Source organism: Nomascus leucogenys, chromosome 8, assembly GCF_006542625.1.
Source record: "Nomascus leucogenys isolate Asia chromosome 8, Asia_NLE_v1, whole genome shotgun sequence".
In the NCBI taxonomy this organism is placed as follows: Eukaryota; Metazoa; Chordata; class Mammalia; order Primates; family Hylobatidae; genus Nomascus; species Nomascus leucogenys.
Genome location: NC_044388.1, coordinates 31,284,912 through 31,307,072, shown reverse-complemented (window position 1 = coordinate 31,307,072; position 22,161 = coordinate 31,284,912). Strand labels below are relative to the sequence as shown.

The following is a 22,161-nucleotide window of genomic DNA, read 5'->3' as shown; positions in this document are numbered from 1 at the left end:
ATTAGTGGCAAGAGAATAGGAAATACAAGCAACTTGACAAGACTAAGTTTATTCTAAGTATAATTTTTATTAATAAAAAGATTAACCATGGCCATGTAAAATAAGTGGCTGGGCTTAGAGTTTGCTACACCAATGAAATTAAAAAATTAATACTTGAGAATGTTAACAATAACTTATAATAGCATTCCTTGATAGAGGCATTTTAATTTTAGCAATTATTTCTCTTATATAAACTAATCCTTAGTGTCATGGAGGAGAATCATCATAGCTACTGATCAATCAAAAAAGAATTTCTGAGAGCTGTTTGGTGGTGTTATCTTAAGACATACAACCAAGCTGTAGGAAAATCTCCCAAAAAAGATCTGGAAAACTGTCCAGTCACAACACAGGAAGAATATCACTGTTTGACACTTGTGGCAGGGGGAATATCCCACTTGCAAGTCAAGTGTGAAGAATAAACACAAATTAAGAAAGTACCCAAGATCCCCAAATAAATTAGTAAAAGTGCCATTAAGAATTATCAGACATAGAATGTGTTTCAAATACAAATTTGTTAAATCCAAAAGATACAGTAATTTTATTACATAGAATTTCTCCTGTGTGCTAAAAATGCTAACTTACAACACATAATATTTGTAGTAGAGGGAATCACGGTCGGCTCGTTGAATTCTTTTTCATTATTGAAGAATAGAACAATAGGTAGTGGACATAGAAGCACTCAGAGTCCTCTGAAATTCAAGGTTGTTACATTATGTTCGACCAAAATAAGACTACCATTCTCTAATAATATAAATGCCTGTTCATTTCACCTTTCAAAAATAAAGTCCATTTCTTCTCCATTAAAGCTTCTGCAAGACTGACAAAGGTACATTCTACCTATTAAAAATAGGAGCACTCTTCATCTTTGGATAATGTATCACCACTTAGGGAAAATGTATTCATATAGATTTTTATTTGAGGCAGCTGTTGGAGTTCATTAAGCACTTTTTGAACGCTGTACCTTTAAAAATTTGTCTTTAATATAGCTTTGGAAAACCAAAAATAGAAGAAAAATATCTATGGTAAAGTATATTTCATTCTGATTTGATAGCAGTAAAAATACAGAAAAAAGTATTTAGTGCAGTGTCACTTGATGTTAGTTTTCTGCTATTTTATATGACTGAATGACAAAAAAAGTTCTAACTTGTTAAAAATGTTTTATAAGTCTTTGACTATTTAGTAAGGCAAAAATGAAATTAAGCACTCTAAAAAGTAGAAATTAAGTTCTACAAATTTGGTTCCCATTTACAACAATTTCATTAACAGATAATGAGTTAAATAGAGATACAACGTATCCAATACCCTCATGACGGTAAAAAGAAAAAAAAAACTAGTAGCATTTATAGATTGTGAAATCCTTAATAAAACCTATATTCAAAATATGTTCATAGAGAACCAGTACCTCTCCTCCTGCATGTAAAAGAACACTTGTTAAAAATAATTAACAAAAATACCAATAAAACAATGAAAACCCATTTTGTTTCACTGTGCCCAAAGGTATGACACAAAATATTGGCTACAAGAGGTAGGTTAAAAAGAAAAAGAAAACCAGATTCTCCATTCTTTGTCACTTTTATTCAGTAGTAGGTTTTTTTTTTCCTTATTTTCAGTGCCAGACATGGCGAGGAGTGATTACAGCCAACTGTTAAAACATTTGTTCGCAACAAATACCCCCTTTATACCACTGACCCCAAACTGACTCATTTTGTGTGCTTTCATTCTTTCTTTTTTTAATATACCACCACCAAGACCGGGTGGAGGGGGCAAGGGTAAGAGAGATGAAGGGGAGGAGTCCAGGAGGCCAGAAGAGGAGGAATGCTACAAGCCACAGTAAGAATGAGCTGTATTTAATTTAAAAAAAGGGGGAAGGGGTGTACCCCACAAATGATACAGTAATGAGGATACACAATTAAATCCCATAGCATGACTGAAGGCTTTCACTGTGTTTGACGTCATCACAATGGAAGGCATAAAAAGTGGAGTAAATCAATGTTGATACAGTCCAATCTAGTCCATTAGGCAAGATGGTGCAAGAAGTCATTTAAATTAAAAGTGCCCTACCCTTACCTAAATGGCTAGCAGACATGGAGAACACCACAGTGATGAATCCACAGAGCTTTCTCCATGTAGCTATAACAATGTGTTGTCGAATGGCACACTGTCAAACACTGGAAAGGGGCGCCACAATGGACCTCTCTCTTTTATAGGAACGAATGCTAGATTCAACTATCTCAACTAAGCAAGAAGTGGGTTCTTCTGCTAGGAATGCCAACCCTAATTCACTTTGTCTTGAAATATATACAGATTGTTTGTAGTAGCTACAGCAATGATATTTTCCTTGGGGTGCCAGGCTGTGTGAAGGATTTTCTTATTGAAGTCTAGGCTGTCAACACTTATTTCATCTTTCTTTCGCTTGCCACTTGCACAGACTTTGCGAGGCTTCAGAACTGTGCGAGGCTTATTGTTTTCCCGCGATGCTTCTAGGGTTATGTCTCGCTTTGTGTTTCTGTCAAACATTCTGAAGAAATTATTGTAAGATCCAGTCATGACAACACTGTGAAAATAGACAGTACACTCAGTCAAACAAGCAGAACAAGAAATTGTTTTCAAGTAAAATGATTCAGCAATTAAACCATAAGAAGCTACTTCAAAAGCAGATTTAAACTAAGGGACAGGGGCTGTTGACATCAACTCAATCACTGGAATAAACCAGAAATATGGTACTAATTAACTGGGTTTTCTGTTTATTCTTTTCATGGCTACCAAAACTATCACCAAAGTTGACAGTATCCTCAAGTAAAACTTCTTAGTAGCGCAGAATTACTGTTGTTGAATATTTTTGCAACTACAGGCTATGTGATCAACCAGGCCAGCCAGCTTCTCAAAGGAGCAACTATCTGTGGAACTCACAGGTTCTAAAACAAAAGAACCCCGCATGAAGTAGCTGTTCACAAGAAACCAATGCTTTATCTTATGATTTACATTTTTTGGGCCGGGCACGGCGGCTCACGCCTGTAATCCCAGCACTTTGGGAGGCCAAGGTGGGCGGAGCACAAGGTCAGGAGATCGAGACCATCCTGGCTAACACGGTGAAACTCCATCTCTACTAAAAATACAAAAAAAAATTAGCCTGGCATGGTGGCGGGCGCCTGTAGTCCCAGCTACTCGGGAGGCTGAGGCAGGAGAATGGTGTGAACCCAGGAGGCGGAGCTTGCAGTGAGCCGAGATCGCGCCACTGTACTCCAGCCTGGGCGACCAAGCAAGACTCCGTCTCAAAAAAAAAAAAAAAAAAAATTAGCCTGGCATGGTGGCTGGCGCCTGTAGTCCCAGCTACTCAGGAGGCTGAGGCAGGAGAATCACTTGAACCCGGGAGGCGGAGGTTGCAGTGAGCCGAGATCGCACCACTGCACTCCAGCCTGGGTAACAGAGTGAGACTCTGTCTCATAAATAAAGTATCTTCTCAGGGTGTTGTCTGGTTCAGATAATCACATTTAATAAATGCTTATGTTATAATCTGCTCCTGAGAATATTAAGTGGTACAGAATATATGTGTATGTGTGTGTGTGTGTGTGTGTGTGTGTGTGTGTGTGTATATATATATATATATTTTTTTTTTTTTTTGAGATCTCGCTGTGTCGCCCAGGCTGGAGTGCAGTGGTGCAATCTCGGCTCACTGCAAGCTCTGCCTCCCGAGTTCACGCCATTCTTCTGCCTCAGCCTCCTGGGTAGCTGGGGCTACAGGCATCCGCCACCACACCCGGCTGATTTTTTTTATATTTTTAGTAGAGACAGGGTTTCACCATGTTAGTCAGGATGGTCTCGATCTCCTGACCTCGTGATCCGCCTGTCTTGGCCTCCCAAAGTGCTGGGATTACAGGCGTGAGCCACTGTGCCCGGCCTATATATCTGTATTTTTTAAGACAGGGTTTCACTCTGTCACCCAGGTTGAAATGTGGTGGCACAATCACAGCTCACCGCAACCGCAACCTCAACCTCCTGGGCTCAAGCAGTCCTTGCACTTCAGTCTCCTGAGTAGCTGTGACTACAGGCATATGCTGCCATGTCCAGATAATTTTTAAATATTTTGTAGAGACAGGGTCTTGCTATGTTGCCCAGGCTATATTTTATTAACAGAACATCATTTTACTTTTACCACTGAAAACATTTTAAGCAAATATTTATAAAAATATCAGTTTAAAGGGGTGGCGAAATGTTTAAACTGACCAAGACACTTTTTTGTCCGTTCTATTTGCCACCCATTACTGCTCGACATTTATTAAGTATCCTCACAAACAAAACTTCGTAAGTTTGAAGCTCTTAATAATTTGGAAAGGGTCTGCTACCACTGCTTACCAATGGTTCAAATTATTATTGTAAATAAGGATTACAGGACCCTGGGGAATAGTTCAAAGTAATACATACAAAGGTCACCTACTGAGTACAAATTATTATCTATTTAGTAATGTCAATTCCCAAAGGACACTTGACAACAACTTTAATCAAACTCAAGGTAATGCATACCCTTGAAGATGATAAAACTGTATTTCTTTAAAAATGGCTTGTGTAATTTAGATTGACATCCCCATATCATCTAAGTTTGTGTGGTTTTAATGGATTAGGACACCTAGGCTGTGGCTACTTGAAACTTTAAAAAGGTATCATTAGGCCAGCATTTCTGTGGTATTCCTGCCAAAAATGTATAGCCTGAATCTAATCATGAGGAAACATTCTATAAAATAACTGGCCTGTGTTCTTCAAAATGCCGAGGTCACGAAAGACAAGGAGAGACTGAGGAACTGTTTCAGAATAAAGGAGACTAACAAGAGATGACAACTAAATGTTGGATACTGAACCAGACTGACTTTGTTCTGTGCCATAAAGGACACAGTTACAGTAACTGGTGAGTTTCAGTGGGTCTCCGGATTAGATGGCAGTACTGCATCGCTGTGAATGTTGCTTTGGATCCTGCACTGTCACTATGTTGGAAAGCGTTTTTGTCAGGAAATACTCATTCAAGAATTTAAGGTTATGGGCATCACATCTGGAGTAAATGGAGTAAATTCCCATGTGACACACAAGTTGCATGTGAGCATGCGCGCATGTACCTATGTGGACAAATATAGCTATAAATAAACAGAATAGAACACGTGATACAGCAACAGGGGAACCTGGGTCAAGGCAGGCCAAGAGTTCTTTGTGTTATTCTAACAAATTTTCTCTAAGTTTGAAATAATTAAAAAAAAAATTTTAATATTAAGGAAAACAAATAGTTTCTTTCTGATAATAGAACATAAAACTGCTAATTATCTGCTTAAACCAATGAAAAACTGGTTGTAGCTGTGCGCCACATCCTAGTTCAGTATCTCTTTACTCTTCAAATTTGTTAATCTTTTTTTTCCTTCTTCCCTTTCCTTCTTTCTTCTTGATGCCTCAGGTTTAGTAGTGGCACTCAAAGGCAATGTGTGCTATTAACAGAGCTCTAGGTTTACTAGTCCTTATGTCAAAAATCATAATTTTAAAAGCCAGATGAAAGAAAACATTCTATAAGTTCTATTATCCTCTGTAACACATAGCACCATGAAACCAGAATCATATTAAGCTCTGTGATAAAACTGTTGTTAATTAAAGTATCTCTAATTACTTTAAATGTCAGTTTAATTCAAAAATTATGTTTTACTACTTTCTGTTCTATTGGAACATAGTGGCAAATAAACAGACGACTAAAAGACTCAAAGTAAGACTTATTTTATCTTTAAATAATGGTAACAGTTTACTAAAAATGAATACGAAAAAGGAATTACACTACGGCAAAACTGGAAATTATAAAAAGCAAAGGATAACTACTACTAATATTTTAACCACATATATTATGTTTAACATCATACATACATAACATACATATGAAAGACCACTTCTATGAGGTGTTAATGTAGCATCTGGAAAACCTGGTGTGTCTAACAATCCAAATGAATTATCTGCCGCCTGAATGTTTCTAAAACAGTTTAATGGTAGAATAACAACCAAGCTGAAGCTTCACAGTTTTAATAGTTAGCATGTCAGAAATGTGATCTGGTTCATAAAAGAAAAAACATTCTAGACATTTAAATAATTTAGATTACCTAGAATTTGTGTACTTTTATATTTACTAGTGAAATACAATGCTTAATTTTTTATCTGCCAGTACTACTGTGCTATATCTAAGATTACTAAATTTATTTCAAGGAATCCCTAGAGACAAATGAAGTTAGGACCTGGAATGAAATAGTTGTTTCTTTTCTTTAATAAAATTCATATTTGAGAGGTCTGACTTAAAATCAATTACCTGTCAGATCCATTCCAACAACATTCAAATTTGTCAAATATGCAGTCATTTTCATACAGTGAACAGAGTTTACTTCTGAGGTATTCATGCACCTGGGGAAAAAATACAAATATACTGCACTGAAATTAGGAAAATGATTTAACAAGTCCGTATCTTTAAAAAGAAAAAAAGGGCACATACAGACACATACACACACCTTTTAAACCTATTAATCTCAATCTTCTCAGTAACAATAAAGCCATTTTGTCCTTTTACAAAACACACAAGCCCTTCAGGGAGGCACATTTTCCTACTGGTATGACAAAGGAAAACTCCATTCTGGGCATGGCACACATAGCCTTTATAAGCCTGAATAAAACATTCAGGCCAAAAACACTTGAAAATGGCACAGTTAAGAGACTAATAAAAGAACATTACAGCAATATCTGAATATCACTATTCTTGGCTTTCAGTCCATTAACTACTGATAACAACACTGAAACTGTGCCTATTTCTTTCTTAAATACCATTTTCTGGGCATAAATTTAACTGAAGCCTATATTTTCCATTATAAATGCACATGTATGCATAGCGTAACCATGCCTTGGTTTGGTGATAAATTATATGGTTATTCTGGGCACATATTATTAAAAATTTGATAGTATCATATTATACAATGTCAAAAGCTAACAAAGCTGTGCCTGTTATTTGAATTATATAATTCTGTATTTACTAATATGTCAAAAAAAGATAAACTAGAAATCTCATATTTAAAAAGTAGTCTGAGAAATATGACATTTCAACATTAATTACAAACAAAAGTTCCATGTTTGTTGTAACTCAAAGCAAAAAAGAAGTGTCTATATTTCACCATCTCTTTTTAAGGAGCTACTTAAGGAGAAATGACAGAAATGAGTAGGTACCTTCTAAATGCTTAGAATTCTCTATTCTATATGAAACAAGCTAAACTTATTTTCAGTGTCCATTTTAACTTTAAATATAGTGGAATGATTCAGGCCATGTCTCTGTGACATTAAGTGAAAATCCGTAATACAGAGGAATAGCAACTCATGTGGGGTTAGGATCAAAAGCGAGCATGTAACACAAAAAAATCAGTAAGAAAAAAATACCCTTCAATCACACAAAACTTGGCAAGATGCTGGTACAAATTCAATAAAAAGTTTTATCTATATATGATACATTTGCCTATAATGTGACTACTTTTAATCACTACTCCAACTGTTTATAGGTAGAAAAGTAGCAAATCAGGTAAAATTAGGTAGATTATCATAATTTAGCAACATTTTAGAATGCATGTTATAGGGTTTCTCACTATACATCAGTATGAAGCTAAGGTTCAAATCAGTTCTTCTCAATGGGAATGAAATGATGGTGAGGGTAACTAGGAGATATATCAATCTTGGCAGTTACACAAATAGAAGTCTTTTTTCAGTATACATGAGGGATGGGTTCCAAGAACCCCAGGTAAACCCAAATCTGCAGTTAGCCCTGTGGAACCCACACATGAACTTTTGGCCCTCCATATATTTGAGGGGTTTGCATCCCTCAAATACTGTATTTTCAAATGTGCATTGGTTGAACAACAACAACAAAATCTGTGTATGAGTGAACCCATGCAGTTCAAATCCGTGTTGCTCAATAGTGAACTATACTTTGAAAACCAAAGCAGTATTTTGTCTTTTGTTTCAGTGCAGTATTTATTTTGAAATTTCACATATCAAAAACAATCTTGGTTTATGTTTGTCAGAGGATTTAAAGTTTGAGAAACATACTTCCCAGTCTATTGAGAATATGTAACATAAAGAAAGTATATGTATAAATTAGAGTTAAGTGATTTCAACACTGCAGTCTAGGGCCTAGCACAGGTTTGTGCTGTCCCTCACCCTGTTCCAGGCTGTGTACTTCATTCTCTTCTGTTTGATGTAGTGGACACGGATAAACAGTAGTGGCTGGCTGATAAGAGAATCAAGAACTGACATCCAACAACGGATAGGCAACTCCTAAAGTCATCTGCTAAGGCTTTCAAGCCCTTTTCCTTTAGCTGAAGACAATGGTTATCTGCCAAAAGGCAGAACACCAGTCCATTTGACTTGGCACACCAAGTTTAATCTCCAGTTCGACTACTCCCACAACCTGAGCAGGTGCACCTCTACTAGGACTGGCCACTTTCCCCAATCCTCTTCCTGCCCAGACCTCAATGAAGGGTGCTCTTCCTTCCTCACTTTAAATGTACATAGTGGCAGGAAAAAAAACCAATGTCAATACTGAACCAAATGGGTAGCAAAATCACACTTTAACTGCAAAACTCAAGAGACGACACAACCTATGTAAGTATATATACATTTAACATAAGGAAGAGCAACATATTCATAGATTTCTGAGGGAAAAGGCCTAATGGTGAACAAACACCATACAGGGATTAAAACCTAGTAACAAAATCCTTCTCTATAAACACTTCAAAGTAAACAGGGTATATGCTCATTGAAAGAAAAAACTGCAAATACCTGGTATGTTTCCACAGGCCTGTTTTCCATATTTAAGTCCCAAATTTTGACTGACAAATAGTCTCTAGTCATCATATATCGACCACTATGGCTGAATTTTACATCCGAAATAGAGGAGATGATTTCGGAAAAAAATGACCTGTTACTGGGATCTTCAGGTTCTTCAAACACTAAAAGCAAAACAAAACAACACAAAAAGGGCAAGGTGTACAATATTCTGGCTTGGACAAAGCATTTCCTAAACAACCATTCACAAACTCCCTACAAGTAAGGTAAAATGCCAGGCTAAACATCTCTCTGGCTACAATTCTCCTGAAAGCTTCTTAGGATAATTGAATATTGAAGTTGAAGATGCATAAGTATGCAGTATACTTTCAGTCGTATGACTAATTTAGAACCAGACTCACCTGGGACTTCTGACTTCAGTGCACCAGGTTTATTGGTATTATTCCTGCAATACGCCTCACTGACTGCCTATATCATCACCATGAGAAACACACCATCCTCACCCATCCCAAATTCATACCAGGATTTCATTTTCTAGTAGCCAGGTAAAATTATTTTGGTAACAGGCATGTATCAATTTTCATGAGTTAATATTCAACAAGACAAGAATATTGTATCCTGAAGTTTTTAAACCAAAGTTGTTTTTTTTTGTTTGTTTGTTTTGTTTTTTTTTTTAAGCCAAGGAAACCTCAGAAGAAACCTTCCTAGGAAGCTCAAAGTAGGAAGGGAGGATGGGAAAGGAACAGCTCTACTTCAATACAAGGTTAGAGAGCCCAACCACAAGTTACCAAAGAACAACAGCATTCCATGAAAAATATGTTCCTTGGCAATCAATAGACATGCCCCCCAAGAGAGCCTCCAGGAATAACCTGGAATGCCTCATGAGGAGGCAGGCAGATTACCAAGGGTACAAGTGGCTCTGGACACACCGGTTTAAGACTTGTAAACCTCTGTAATTGTACTTATCATGTCTGAGGCTTATTTCAGACAAACAGAATATGTAATCATTTTAAGGGAAGATACAATAAACTTACATTTAGAATGCCTATCACAGAGGGCAGATGCCCTCATGTCACATAGCCGAATAGTTCCTTTACTGCTGCTGTATACAAATGTGTTACAGCTGTTTGGATGAAATTCTGCTGCTGTAATCACCTCTGTTAGCTCTTCCATATTGGCAGGCTTGATATCCACAATGTCTAGATAACATTTTATTAAGGAATTTCCACTTAGAAAAAAGGGCAAATATAATTCTACATTTCTCAAACCTAAAACCCATTCATGGACCTAAGCAAAAATATTAATTCTGAATTGCACTCCACTGTTTTTATGAGCATAAATTCCAAAGGGATTAAAACTTTTTTTTTTTTTTTATTTAGATGGAGTTTCACTCTGTCGCCCAGGCTGCAGTGCAGTGGTGCAATCTCGGCTCACTGCAGCCTCCGACTCCCAAGTTCAAGCGATTCTACTGCATCAGTCTCCCGAGAAGCTGGGGATTACAGGCACACACCACCACAACTGGCTTTTTTTTTTTTTTTTTTTTTTTTTTTGTATTTTTAGTAGAGACAGGGTTTCACTATGTTGGCCAGGCTGGTCTTGAACTCCTGACCTCATGATCCATCCGCCTCACCTCGGTCTCCCAAAGTGCTGGGATTACAGGCATGAGTCACTGTGCCCGGCCTCAACAGAATATTTTTATTTACCCAATCATGCATCATGACTTGCATGAATTTCTTTTTCTAATCTTAATGAGACTATATATATATATTTTTTGAGACAGAGTTTCACTCTTGTTGCCCAGGCTGGAGTGCAATGGCACAATCTCAGCTCACTGCAACCTCCATCTCCCAGGTTCAAGCAATTGTCCTAACTCAGCCTCCCGGGTAGCTGAGATTACAGGCATGCGCCACCATGCCCGGCTAATGTTTTGTATTTTTAGGAGAGAGGGGGTTTCACTACGTTGGCCAGGCTGGTTTTGAACTACTGACCTTAGGTGATCCATCCGCCTTGATCTCCCAAAGTGTTGGGATTACAGGCTGAGTCACTGCAGCCAGGTGAGACTATTTTTACAATAAAAAATTCAAATACAATAGTCCATACATTTGATTACAAGAAAAAAATTTTTTTTTAGAGACAGGGTGTTGCTCTGTCATCCAAGCTGGAGTGCAGAAGCACGATCAAGCTCACTGTAAACCTTGAACTCCTGGCCTCAAGTGATCTTCCCACCTCAGCCTCCCAAACCGCTGGGATTACAGGTATGAGCTACCATACACAGACCTCACAAATTTGATTTTTAAAACAAAAAACTAAATTATAAAAAATAATCCTATTTACATAGATACAATGACAAATTCCTTAAAATTCCATGAATCCAATTTTACATCAATATATTATACCCTTTATGTTTAGCAAATAACTTTTTCCAGTATTTCATTACTCATCTACAAAGAAAAAAAATAAGGTGCCATACATATATGTATACAGACTATAAAAAGAAGGAATCAAATTCATTAAGGAGAGATGAAATAAATCCAATATGGGCACAACATGCCTTCTTCACCAAATACCAAAGAAAACCAAATGGATACTAAAACTCCTGTCTGTAATTTCCAGATGCCAAAGATTAATCCGCAAATCATCTGCAGATAAATATGTTTCATAATCACTATTAATAGAAATTGAGTTGATGTGATATGTATGAGCATTGGCAAATATTCTTCGTGGACTGGCCTCAACCATTAGATCCATAGGCCTAAAGACTGGCACCTGTCAATAAGACACATGAAAAACAGAAATTACAAAAGGCTCAGTTTCAAATAGCAATTAAGATTCAGAAAACTTCATTATTTTAGTTTTTGACAACATAAAACAGAACAATATTACATAGATTTAGTTTTAAAAAGCAACTGATGTTGATCCTTTCAAGTGTTGAAGAAAAGAACAATGTGGATAATATATCTTCTTTTACTGGTTGCAATAGTATTAGAATTTGCAGTTCTTAGTTTTAATATTTTGCTTGAAAGATATGCCAAGCTAATAAATGTTTATGGTTCAGATTAAAGAGGATAAAAAGAAAATTAACCCATAACATCTAATTCTTGGTATTTTTTAGCTACAACTAGAAGATTTGATCTATATCTACTTTTTTGATTTCCAAAGAAAATTTACCTTGAAACTTGACCTTGTAATAGCTAACATGACAAACCAGAGGTGAAGTCTGATGGCGTGAAATACTGTCTTGTGCTTGAGTCCTGCTTCCGTCCCTGGCCAAAGTGAGACCTCTATGTAGGTCAGTTTCTATGTTTAAATGAGTTACTCAATGTTCTATCTGATTACAGAATTATTGGGAAAGGGGAGATAGACTGTAATTATTCCTATTCAAGCTCTGCTCAGGATTTGGGCTATGTAATATGAATACAAGCACTATCTGTGACATTTTTTTCTTATGTACTTACTCGTAGTGTAGTAACTGTAGTAGGATCTCTATACCTTCCATCTTCCTCTTTCAAGTTATACCCTTCTGGTCTTTTGTCCCTTTCACTGATTTTCCATAATTTTATTGTTTTATCTGGAAAGAAAATAAAGAAAAGTCCTTAAAATACTGAAGAAGAAAAACATTTTAAGGCATTTAAAATACGCTATTTCACATTTCACATAAAAGGATTCCATGAAAAAAAAAAAAAATACCCTAATCTGACTTACTAAAAAATTTCCTATTATCAGCTGAATAACATACACACATGGAAATAAAGTGCAAAGATCGCTGACACTCATATAAATTCTATGTGACAGTCAAATCAAGTCACAGGTCTCTATCCCTGTCCCTTAAAAGTAATTAAAGCTAGAGGGAAAAACTGGATATGCATGTGTGGTGTATGCAAACACATGTATGTCTGTACATACATGTAAACATATACATGTTCAGTACTGAATTTTAAAAAATTTAAAGGGAACAATGAAGTTGATTAAGACTGCCTATTATGTAGAATCAAAATAGTAAAGCTGCTCTCCCTTGCTCCCACTTCTTAGCAAAGCCTATCAAAGATTCCACAGAGGCCTCCAAGGACTGGATGCCTCCTTTTTAAATGTTTCCCCCTCTTGTATCAGGGTTCAAAAGTAGGAAACAGGGCCTGAAGAAAACTGATTAAAAGCATACATCCCCAAGTCCTTCAAGAAGAAACCAAATTCCTAGGTATCAAGGATATATAAAATGGCATCTGTTTAAAAACAAACTTTTGTTTTACAATTAAGTTTAGATTTACAGAAAAGTTACAAGAACTGTAGTGTTCCATATATCCTTTACCCAGTTTCTTCTGTCAATATCTTACACAACCATGGTACGTGTGTCAAAACTAAGACATCGACTTTGTATATTACTATTAACTCAACTACAGACTTCATTTGGAGATTTAACCAGGTTTTCCACTAACATTCCTTTTCTGTTCCAGAATTCAAACAACACTGCATTTAGTCATCAAGTTTCCTTAGTCTCTCTGCCTTTAAGTTTCTCAGGCTCTCCTTATTTTTCTTGATCTTGACAGTTTTGAGTAGTGGTGGTGAGGTACTTTGTAGAATATCCCTCAAGTGGATTTGCCTGCTCTTTCCCTCATGATCAGACTGGGACCATGGGTTTTTAGGAACAGAACAGAGAGATGAAGTGACTTCTCACAGCATTGTTCAAAGGGATACATGGTATCAACATGACTTACAGCTGGTGGTATTAACTTGGGTCATTTGGTTAAGACAGTGTTTGCCAGGCTTCTCCACTATACAATGACTCTTTCACCCTTGCCATATTCTATTCTTTGGAAGTGAGTCACTAAATCCAGCCTGTACTTAAAGGGAGAAATAAGTTATATTCCCTGTAGGGAAGAGTATGTATCCATGTCTTATTTAGAATTCTCCTGCAGGAAGCATCCCTTCTCTCCATTTATCCATTCAATTGTTTATTTGTATCACTATAGGCTCATGCATGTTGATTTAAAACTGTTATAATCATAAAAGAACATTCTTATAGAAAAGCATACATTCCTAATGATCTTTCATAAGCAAAACGGTGTAACAAAATTGTTTATAACAGTATATAAAGCCATTTTATAAAAACAGTTAAAAACAACTCAGAGAGATGCCAGTGACTCTAGCCTGGTAGTCTCTGTATCGTATAGAAGAATGATAGTTGCCCCTAAGGATGCCCTTCCCAATGATGAAGTGTAAACAGAGAAAAGCTGCTAACTTTAATAATCTGTAATCTATTATTTCTTCTAAGCCCTATGTGACCTTGCTTATAATTTTCTTGTAGTTCAGTCATACAGATTTTCTATGTGTTATTTAGTTTATATATGTATACAATTTATAGATAGATATGAGCCTAGACTAAATCTGTATTTTGAGAAGTATTTGTTCTAAATACTTGCAAAGTATTTGTGATGAGGATGACAACACCCCCGCCCCCTGGTCCAGTTGTCTTGTGGCCTGTTTAAATCCATCCTCCTTATTAAAGATCCAAATAAAGAAACCACAATGTATTTATGAAACTTTCAGATGAGATAAAATTAGTTTGTGGTGCCTAATAGTGTTTACAGGAAGAAAGCTCTTTAAAAAATATTTTTTCCATTAACACAAACACAGGACACATAGGAATTAGGATACATTTTTCAGTACAGTGGGGACAAGGCAGGCAGGAAATAAATCAGTATGTTAATAAATGTGACATAAATTTTTAAGAAATCAGAATCCTTATGTTCTACAGCAGTGATATTTTATTACCTGGAGTTTTTGGCCCGTAACACAAAGTATGTGAGAATAATCAAACTCCATAAAACTGTATGTAAGATTATGTAAAAACACAGTTTTCAGTGGAGGCGTTATTAGATTCTTAAGAAGATCTGTTCCTTCCAAAACGACCACTCTGTGGTGTTCCCCTGAATTATCAACACTAATAACTAAAGCATTGGAGAAGCTACAGAAGAGCAGTTCCTCTCACCACAAGCAGAGGGTATGAGCAGGGAAAATCACGCTGCCGTTTCCTTTGTGGGAATGCAGCTTTATGTAAGACCCTAAAAACTTATCAAGAAGTTGTTAAGACACATCCTATTTGTGAGTGAACTTTATATTATTCATATATGGAAGACTCATGGTTGACAGGTCAGTTTCATGTTTTCTGCAATGTAGAGGAATTAATGAGAATTCAGAGGAGCAAAAGAAGATTAAAGAGAAAGAGAATTAAAATGCTTGAAGGAACATTAAATTAACTCAAGTTATAAGGTGACTATGACGTCCTTTAAGTAAAAATGATCTGGGAAACCCAGTTCATACAATGATCATGGAAAGCCAATGCAAGTATTTTTATAAGATTAATTTTGGTTAATCAAACCTGGAAAGTTTGGTCCTATTTTCCACCATTCTCCCACAGATGTAGTTTTTATATAGACCCATTACATTGGGGCGGGGGGGGGGGGGGCATGTTACTATGCTCACAGAAAAAACTCACAGAGAAAAATACACAAAATAATACAAAAGATATCACTCAGAATCAACAGATGTTGACATTTTTCTCTAAGTTTCCTTCTTTCCAAATAGTTTTTCAGATATAGTTCAAGTCCTACTCCTCCCATCCTTTTCCCATCATACCCAGACACAACAGTTCATTTGATTCTCATAATCTGCTTTATCCTTCCACATTGGACTCTATTATTAAGCACTTATTTTAGCATTAAAAAATGCAGCCGCCACTTAGTTGTACTTTACTTAGTATTAAGAAACAAAAGACAAAAATCTACAATGCATGCTCTAATGTCTTTAAATAAGATTTAATCCATAAAGTTGAAATGAGATTTGCTTCGAAATAACACTGAGGAAGAGAGGAAGGGGAAGGATCCGACACACAAATTAGCCATGAACTGAGGAGTGTCGGAAGTGGATGATGAGCATGCAGGGCTTCATTATACTATTCTCTTGACCTCAGCCTACATTTAAAAAGTTCTCTTTATAAGAAAGCTGATGTAGCCCTATAAGAAATAAACTGCCATAAAAATATTCCAATATATAAAATGTTAACACATTTCCCTAGGAACATTTACTTCTAAAAGTAGAAATTATATCAATGGTTTCATTATGTATCATCTGATGCCAAAGAACAGTGTCTAAAATATTTGAAGCTATTTGAAATAACTTAGTTTACTATATAAATTAAAACTGACCCAAGACTAGAAGCTAGCATGACAGGAATAAACTGTCCCCTCCACCCATGGTGCTGTGGGTTACAGGCTTTAAATAGTTACTTCTGTTTATTTTTCTTCTAATAAGGATGAGAGAGGGGAATGCAGTCTATTGTGAAAAGAGAGAAGGCAGAGGGTACGAATCTCAACGGACTGGTTGGGAAGAGCTTTCATGATCAGAAAAACGGGCACCCAGGAGGCAGCCAACGCTGATGGCATCAGGCATTTGTGAAGAGCATTTCTAAGAACTCATACTGTGGATGAGGGGCATCAGTTAGATGGAGGAAGTGCTGAATTTCTTCCCCCATTTCATCCCCGAAGTCATTTAAGTATATATTCTGCAAATGTTTATGGTCTGGGTGTTAGAATTTGCTTTTTAAATTAATAGTGAGGGGATGAGAAAATAGGAGGTTTCCCCTCACCCTACCACCAACCTCAAAAAAGTTTTAATCACAAATTTTTATGGCCTACAGCTACCCAGAAACTAAAGTATCTCCTCAGTCACTCTAATGATTCCCTTTAGACTCAAGACCCCAACAAAGTCCTAACAATTCACAGGAAGAAGTTTTTCATAAGAACAAAGAGAAAGCATCCAATTCATCATAAAGGATTTTAAATTCTGGTAGGGTCATTACTAACCTTTTTTTTTTTTTTTTGAGACGAGTCTCGCTCTGTAACCCAGGCTGGAGTGCAATGGCGCGATCTCGGCTCACTGCAAGCTCTGCCTCCCAGGTTCACGCCATTCTCCTGCCTCAGCATCCCTGCCCCAGTAGCTGGAACTACAGGCACCCACCACCACGCCCGGATAATTTTTTTGTATTTTTAGTAGAGACGGGGTTTCAACATGTTAGCCAGGATGGTCTCAATCTCCTGACCTCTTGATCCGCCCGCCTCAGCCTCCCAAAGTGCTGGGATTACAGGCGTGAGCCACCGTGCCCGGCCTGTCATTACCAACTTTTAATCCTCACTTAACTTTTCCTGGGCCAGGCATAGTGGCTCAGGACTTTGGGAGACTGAGAGGGGCAGACTGCTTGAGCCCAGGAATTCAAGACCAGCCTGGGCAACATAGGGAGACCCAGTCTCTACAAAAATGTTTTTAAAAAATTAGCCGGGTGTGGTGGCACGCACCTGTGGTCCCAGCTACTCAGGAGACTGAGGTGGGGAGATCGAAGCTGCAGTGAGCCGTGATCACACCAATGCACTCCAGCCTGGGCGACAGACATTGTCTCAAATAACAACAAAAAACTTTCCCTGGGCAAGTAAACAGTAGGAGAGGAATCTCCTTCCAGCCATGTGGCTTGCTGGGACGAAGGCAATGTGCTAATGGTAGTCAAGTAAGAAAGTGCTCTCCTATAGCGTATCCTGGAATGGAAACCATCCTTTGAGTATTTTGTATCTGCAGTTTGAGATACTCTGTGTAGAGTTTAGAAACACTTAAAGAGGAATAAATTAACATTTATTGAGCACTTGCACTCATGATGTATGTGAAGTTATTTAATATTCACAATACTATAATAAAAAATTGCTATCTCTAGGTTGCTGCTGAGGAAAATTCAATTCAGTGTTAGTAACCTGCCCAAGATTACGAGACTGAGAAATGGCAGAAATAGTACCTGACCTAAATCCAATGGTATAAGCAGCCCATTCTTTTCACTACAAATTGGGGGTGTAGTAAACAAAAAATTGCTATCTGAGAATCTTTCAGAGAATCTAAAAACTGCAAGTGAACAGTAAAAAAGTAGAGTTTACCTTCTGTATAGAAAAAGAAAAGTCCTTTTTACGAGTATCTCTGTTAAATGATTCCTCTCCTAGGCTACAGGATATGTGCAACAGGTACACACAGTGGGCACATGGAAAGAAAATATGTATACTTACCATTGGTAGACAATAAAAACTGAGCAGCATTTTTCTGGGGTAACCACCTAATTTTGTTGATCTTTTCTTCTATTTCTAAACTTTTCAAGTAGTCAAACTCTGGTTCATGGCTCTGGAAGGTGCTGTAAACATTATATTCTCCTCTGCTATGAGACTGGATTTTGTTCTAAAATGAAAACAAAAATATATGGACCATTGTTGAAAAATATTTCAAAATAATCAAATATGTAATCAATTCCAAAGGACCCTGCAAATTCTCAATACCCCATTAGCTGTGTCTTTATACAATTACATTCTGTTTTTTATATTTCTAAAGGCCTTCAAGGATTAAATGAGAAAACTTAAGGGGGAAAAGGCTAAATAAAGCTGAATAAATAAGCTCAATTCATTAGGGAAATAATGACGTTAAATATGGATCAATTTGATTTCTAATTTACTCTTATGTATTTGATGGTATAGAGGCATACTGATGAAAAAAAACTCTGAGCACCCATAATAAGGAAGTTCATCTAAAAATAATGATAAAGCCTTGCCCAGAAAGAGCTAGATGATGCACACCTTCTTTCTACGCCCACTTTAGGGTCAACTCCCCGATCTGTTATTTAATATGATGTATTGTCCTTTTCCTTTCTGATGCCTGTCTTTTGGTTATTTCGCTGCTGAAAGCTTAAAAAAAGAGCTCTTATAAAAGAAGGGATACCATTTGACCCCTACCTCCCGCCCCAAGACCACTGTTCCAGACAGCTTTGCTACCAATCAAGTCCATATTCAGCACTACCCAGCAATGGCCCCATGCACCTCCATCAACAACTGCTTACTCGTCTTAAATTCGCTTTCTCATCTTATGAACCTGGCACACATTGATGACTAATTTCATTTAGTATCACTTTGAAAAAATATAATTTAAGCTATCTCATAAAGGGACTACTTGTGAACTACTTTGGTTAGCAATAACATCTCAGCAAAAGTGAGAATTATCATGTTCAGAATTTCATCTTTTGACCTATTATCACACGATTAAAAACATTTTCATAAAAAAATTTAAAAGTCTAGTTCAAAGAACCACCTATGGAAAAAGTTTAAGTAAAAAATAAAATGAGATATTATTGACACTCAACTATTTTAAGTAAAAGTTAGTTACCCAGTGAAATGTTTAGGACTTCTTGATAATAAAAACAGCCTATTACTATTCTCCATATCAAAAGGAAAACTTCACTGAATCATCTTGAAAGTCTATGTTTTGGGTTGTTTTTTTCCAGCAGCCTGATGATCTGGGTTGTTCATTCATGGATGGTTGCATTTGAACCCTTGGAGAGCAGTATCAGTTATTAGAGGGCAAGTCTGCCAATAAGAATGCAGTGTCCCACAAAACGATCCACATATCGGGGATACACAAGGGGTAAAAATCAGACTCAGAGCCTTGGTCTCATCACCATACCCATACACCAAATTAGACAGCCTATTCCATTAACATATATAAATACTCCAGTATCACTTTAAAGCTCCACAAATCTTTTACCTAAAATGACTCACCCAGTCTCACAAAGTTTATCATTATAGTCTACAAGGAAACCACAATACCATTAAGCAGGCAACTCGATTTTTAATATAAATCCTGCGTTTTAGACTGTTTTTTCATCTAACACTTAAAGAGACTATAGTATATAGTACTATGTACACTAGGGCGTAGAGGGATAGGCAGAATCCCCATGTTCAAGTAACTTATGTATGTCAAACTTTAGTCAAAGTAGAAACTGGTTATGGTCTACACAATTAAGGTAAGCAATATGAAGGGCCAAGGGCGAGCCACACATTTTATTTGATGAGTTAAGAAAAGCACAAAACTACAGAAATATTTTCTGAAACAGAACATGAACATCTTCCTGTAGACTCGTGGATAACAACATGGGTCTACTAAACATGATATCTTACAGAATCCAAAAACAAAATCATAGAGGTATATGGCAGTTTCAGTGGACTGCAAGAAGCTCCATCTCTTTGCAACAGGAAATAAATATATGTATCACAAAAGGAGAAAATTCTGTCTAAAAAGCTCAAGATGCCAGGCTGAGCACATGCACTAGCCTCCCCTCTCTCCTGAAACTTTATTAAAATTATCATAACAGAACTTTTAAAAACAAGTCCACAGGACAAAGAGTAATGGCAGAAATGACAGCAGCAGTAACAAAACAGAAGAGGCTATAAAACAGATGGGTACAAGTGGTAACTGACAGTAAACCGCAGAGAGCTGCAGCAGACTTTTCCTAACACTTTGGGAGGGGATGTTTAGATTATAATGATCATGATAGCATTGTTCCCTGCACAAAGTACAGTGAGCAAGCTTGAATAAAAAGAAACATAACCATATACTCAATACTGAGCCACTCAAATGAGAATGCATCAAAATCAAACACAACTTTTTTTTTTAAAACACCTCTCCTACAGTCATACAGAATTGTGACACATCCTTCAACAATTCATACTGGCTTTACCTGCACAGCATTTTCACCTCCCTCTCTTTTCTTGCTTGCCTTTATGATCACTATGAGAATCATCTTCCTAACCATACAATCTATTTGCATGAAAGTTTCTACAGTAAGTTTAGATGTGCTTTATTCCCCAGCACCTATAACAGTACTTGGCACATATAACAGGCATTCAATAAAGATTTTCAAAGCAGGACTCAGAATGAGGTATGTCACATACTTTACATACATTACAAATACAGGACACAAAACCAAAATCACACATTTTCAACACAGATGCTAACAGAATTCACTAAAGGACATCATAACCAAGTTTTAAAGCAAAGTCATAAAGACTGTGTACTGGCATGAGGATAGACCAATGTGCCAATGAAACAGAACAGATGGCCCAGAAACAGGCCTAAATGACGACAAAGGTTGCCTTGCTGGGCAATGGGGAAAGGATGGTCTTTTCACTAAATGGTGTTAGGTTGATTATTCATAGGAAATAAAATGAAGCTCGACCCCTTCCCTAAACCACTCGTAAAGTGATTACAGATAAGAGATATAAATGTGAAGGTACAATAATTAAGTTTTAGGATAACATGACCCAAGAGAACTTTTCTGCAATGATGGAAATAGTCTGTATCTGTGTTGTCCAGTATGGTTGCCACTAGTCATGTTGAGCACTAGGCACACACTGAACACCTAAAATGTGGCTACTGCAACTAAGGAAATTAATTCTACAATTTATTTTTAATAATTTAAATTTATTTATTTACTTATTTATAAGGTGGTAAGGCTGACTTTATTTAAAGAGGGCTATGGAGACAGGGACCACTGCAACAGGGTCTTGCAGTAGGGGAGAGAGAATGGACTCAACTCCCCATTAATTTGAATAGCCACATGGATCTAGTGGCTACAGTACAAGTCATCTAGTTCTAAAAGATAATGGAAATGTCTTCCCTGGATTTGGGGGTTGAAAAGTATTTCTTATACAGGACAGAAAAACCAGTAACCCTAAGAAAAATACTGATCAACTGTATTATATTAATAATCTCTATTTATAAAAATATACTATTCAAAAAAATGAAAAGGCAAGTCGCAGAATGAAAAATACTTCTAACAAATGTGTGGGGTTTTTTTTTGTTTTGTTTTGTTTTTTAAAAAAGATGGGGTCTTGCTATATTGCCCAGCCTGGTCTCGGTTTCCTGGGCTCAAGTGATCCAACCAATTCAGCCTCCCAAAGTGCTAGGATTACAGGCGTGAGCCACTGCACCTGGCTCCTCCAATAAATTCAGAGTTCATCTGCAGAAAGTGTAAAGAAAGTCTACAAATCAGTAAGAAAAATGACACACAACACAGAAAATTATAAGAGATTTCGATAGTCACTTCCAAAAGATAACATCCAAATAGCCAATAAACATATAAAAAGCAGCTCTGGCTAGGAGTGGCAGCTCATGCCTGTAATCCAACACTTTGGGAGGCCAAGACAGAGGATTGCTTGAGGTCAGGAGTTCAAGATCAGCAACACAGTGAGACCACCCCTAACAAAAAAAGAGAGAAAAAAAAAATTAGTCAAGTATGGCAGGGCACGCCTGTAGTCTCAGCTACTGGGGAGGCTGAAGTGGGAAGGATCACTTGAGTCTAGCAGTTTGAGGCTGCAGTGAGCTGTAAGCGCACCACTGCACACTCCAACCTGGGCAACACAGAAACACCCTGTCTCAAAACAA

At 37.0% G+C, this 22,161-nt stretch overlaps 1 protein-coding gene across 3 annotated transcripts in view; it reads right to left on the bottom strand.

Moving 5' to 3' along the window:
* Window positions 1-47: 47 nt before the first annotated feature.
* Window positions 48-22,161, bottom strand: part of PPP2R2A (protein phosphatase 2 regulatory subunit Balpha) — an 83,982-nt gene continuing 61,868 nt past the window's right edge. For all 3 annotated transcript variants that reach the window (XM_030816996.1, XM_030816997.1, XM_030816995.1), the window contains 7 exons: window positions 17,964-18,129; window positions 12,327-12,439; window positions 11,460-11,637; window positions 9,906-10,070; window positions 8,866-9,035; window positions 6,362-6,453; window positions 48-2,593 (listed from right to left, as the gene is read on the bottom strand). In XM_030816996.1, coding sequence (XP_030672856.1) covers window positions 2,314-2,593; window positions 6,362-6,453; window positions 8,866-9,035; window positions 9,906-10,070; window positions 11,460-11,637; window positions 12,327-12,439; window positions 17,964-18,129 — 1,164 coding nt within the window. In that variant the 3' untranslated portion in view covers window positions 48-2,313. The remainder of the gene's footprint in view (window positions 2,594-6,361; window positions 6,454-8,865; window positions 9,036-9,905; window positions 10,071-11,459; window positions 11,638-12,326; window positions 12,440-17,963; window positions 18,130-22,161) is intronic.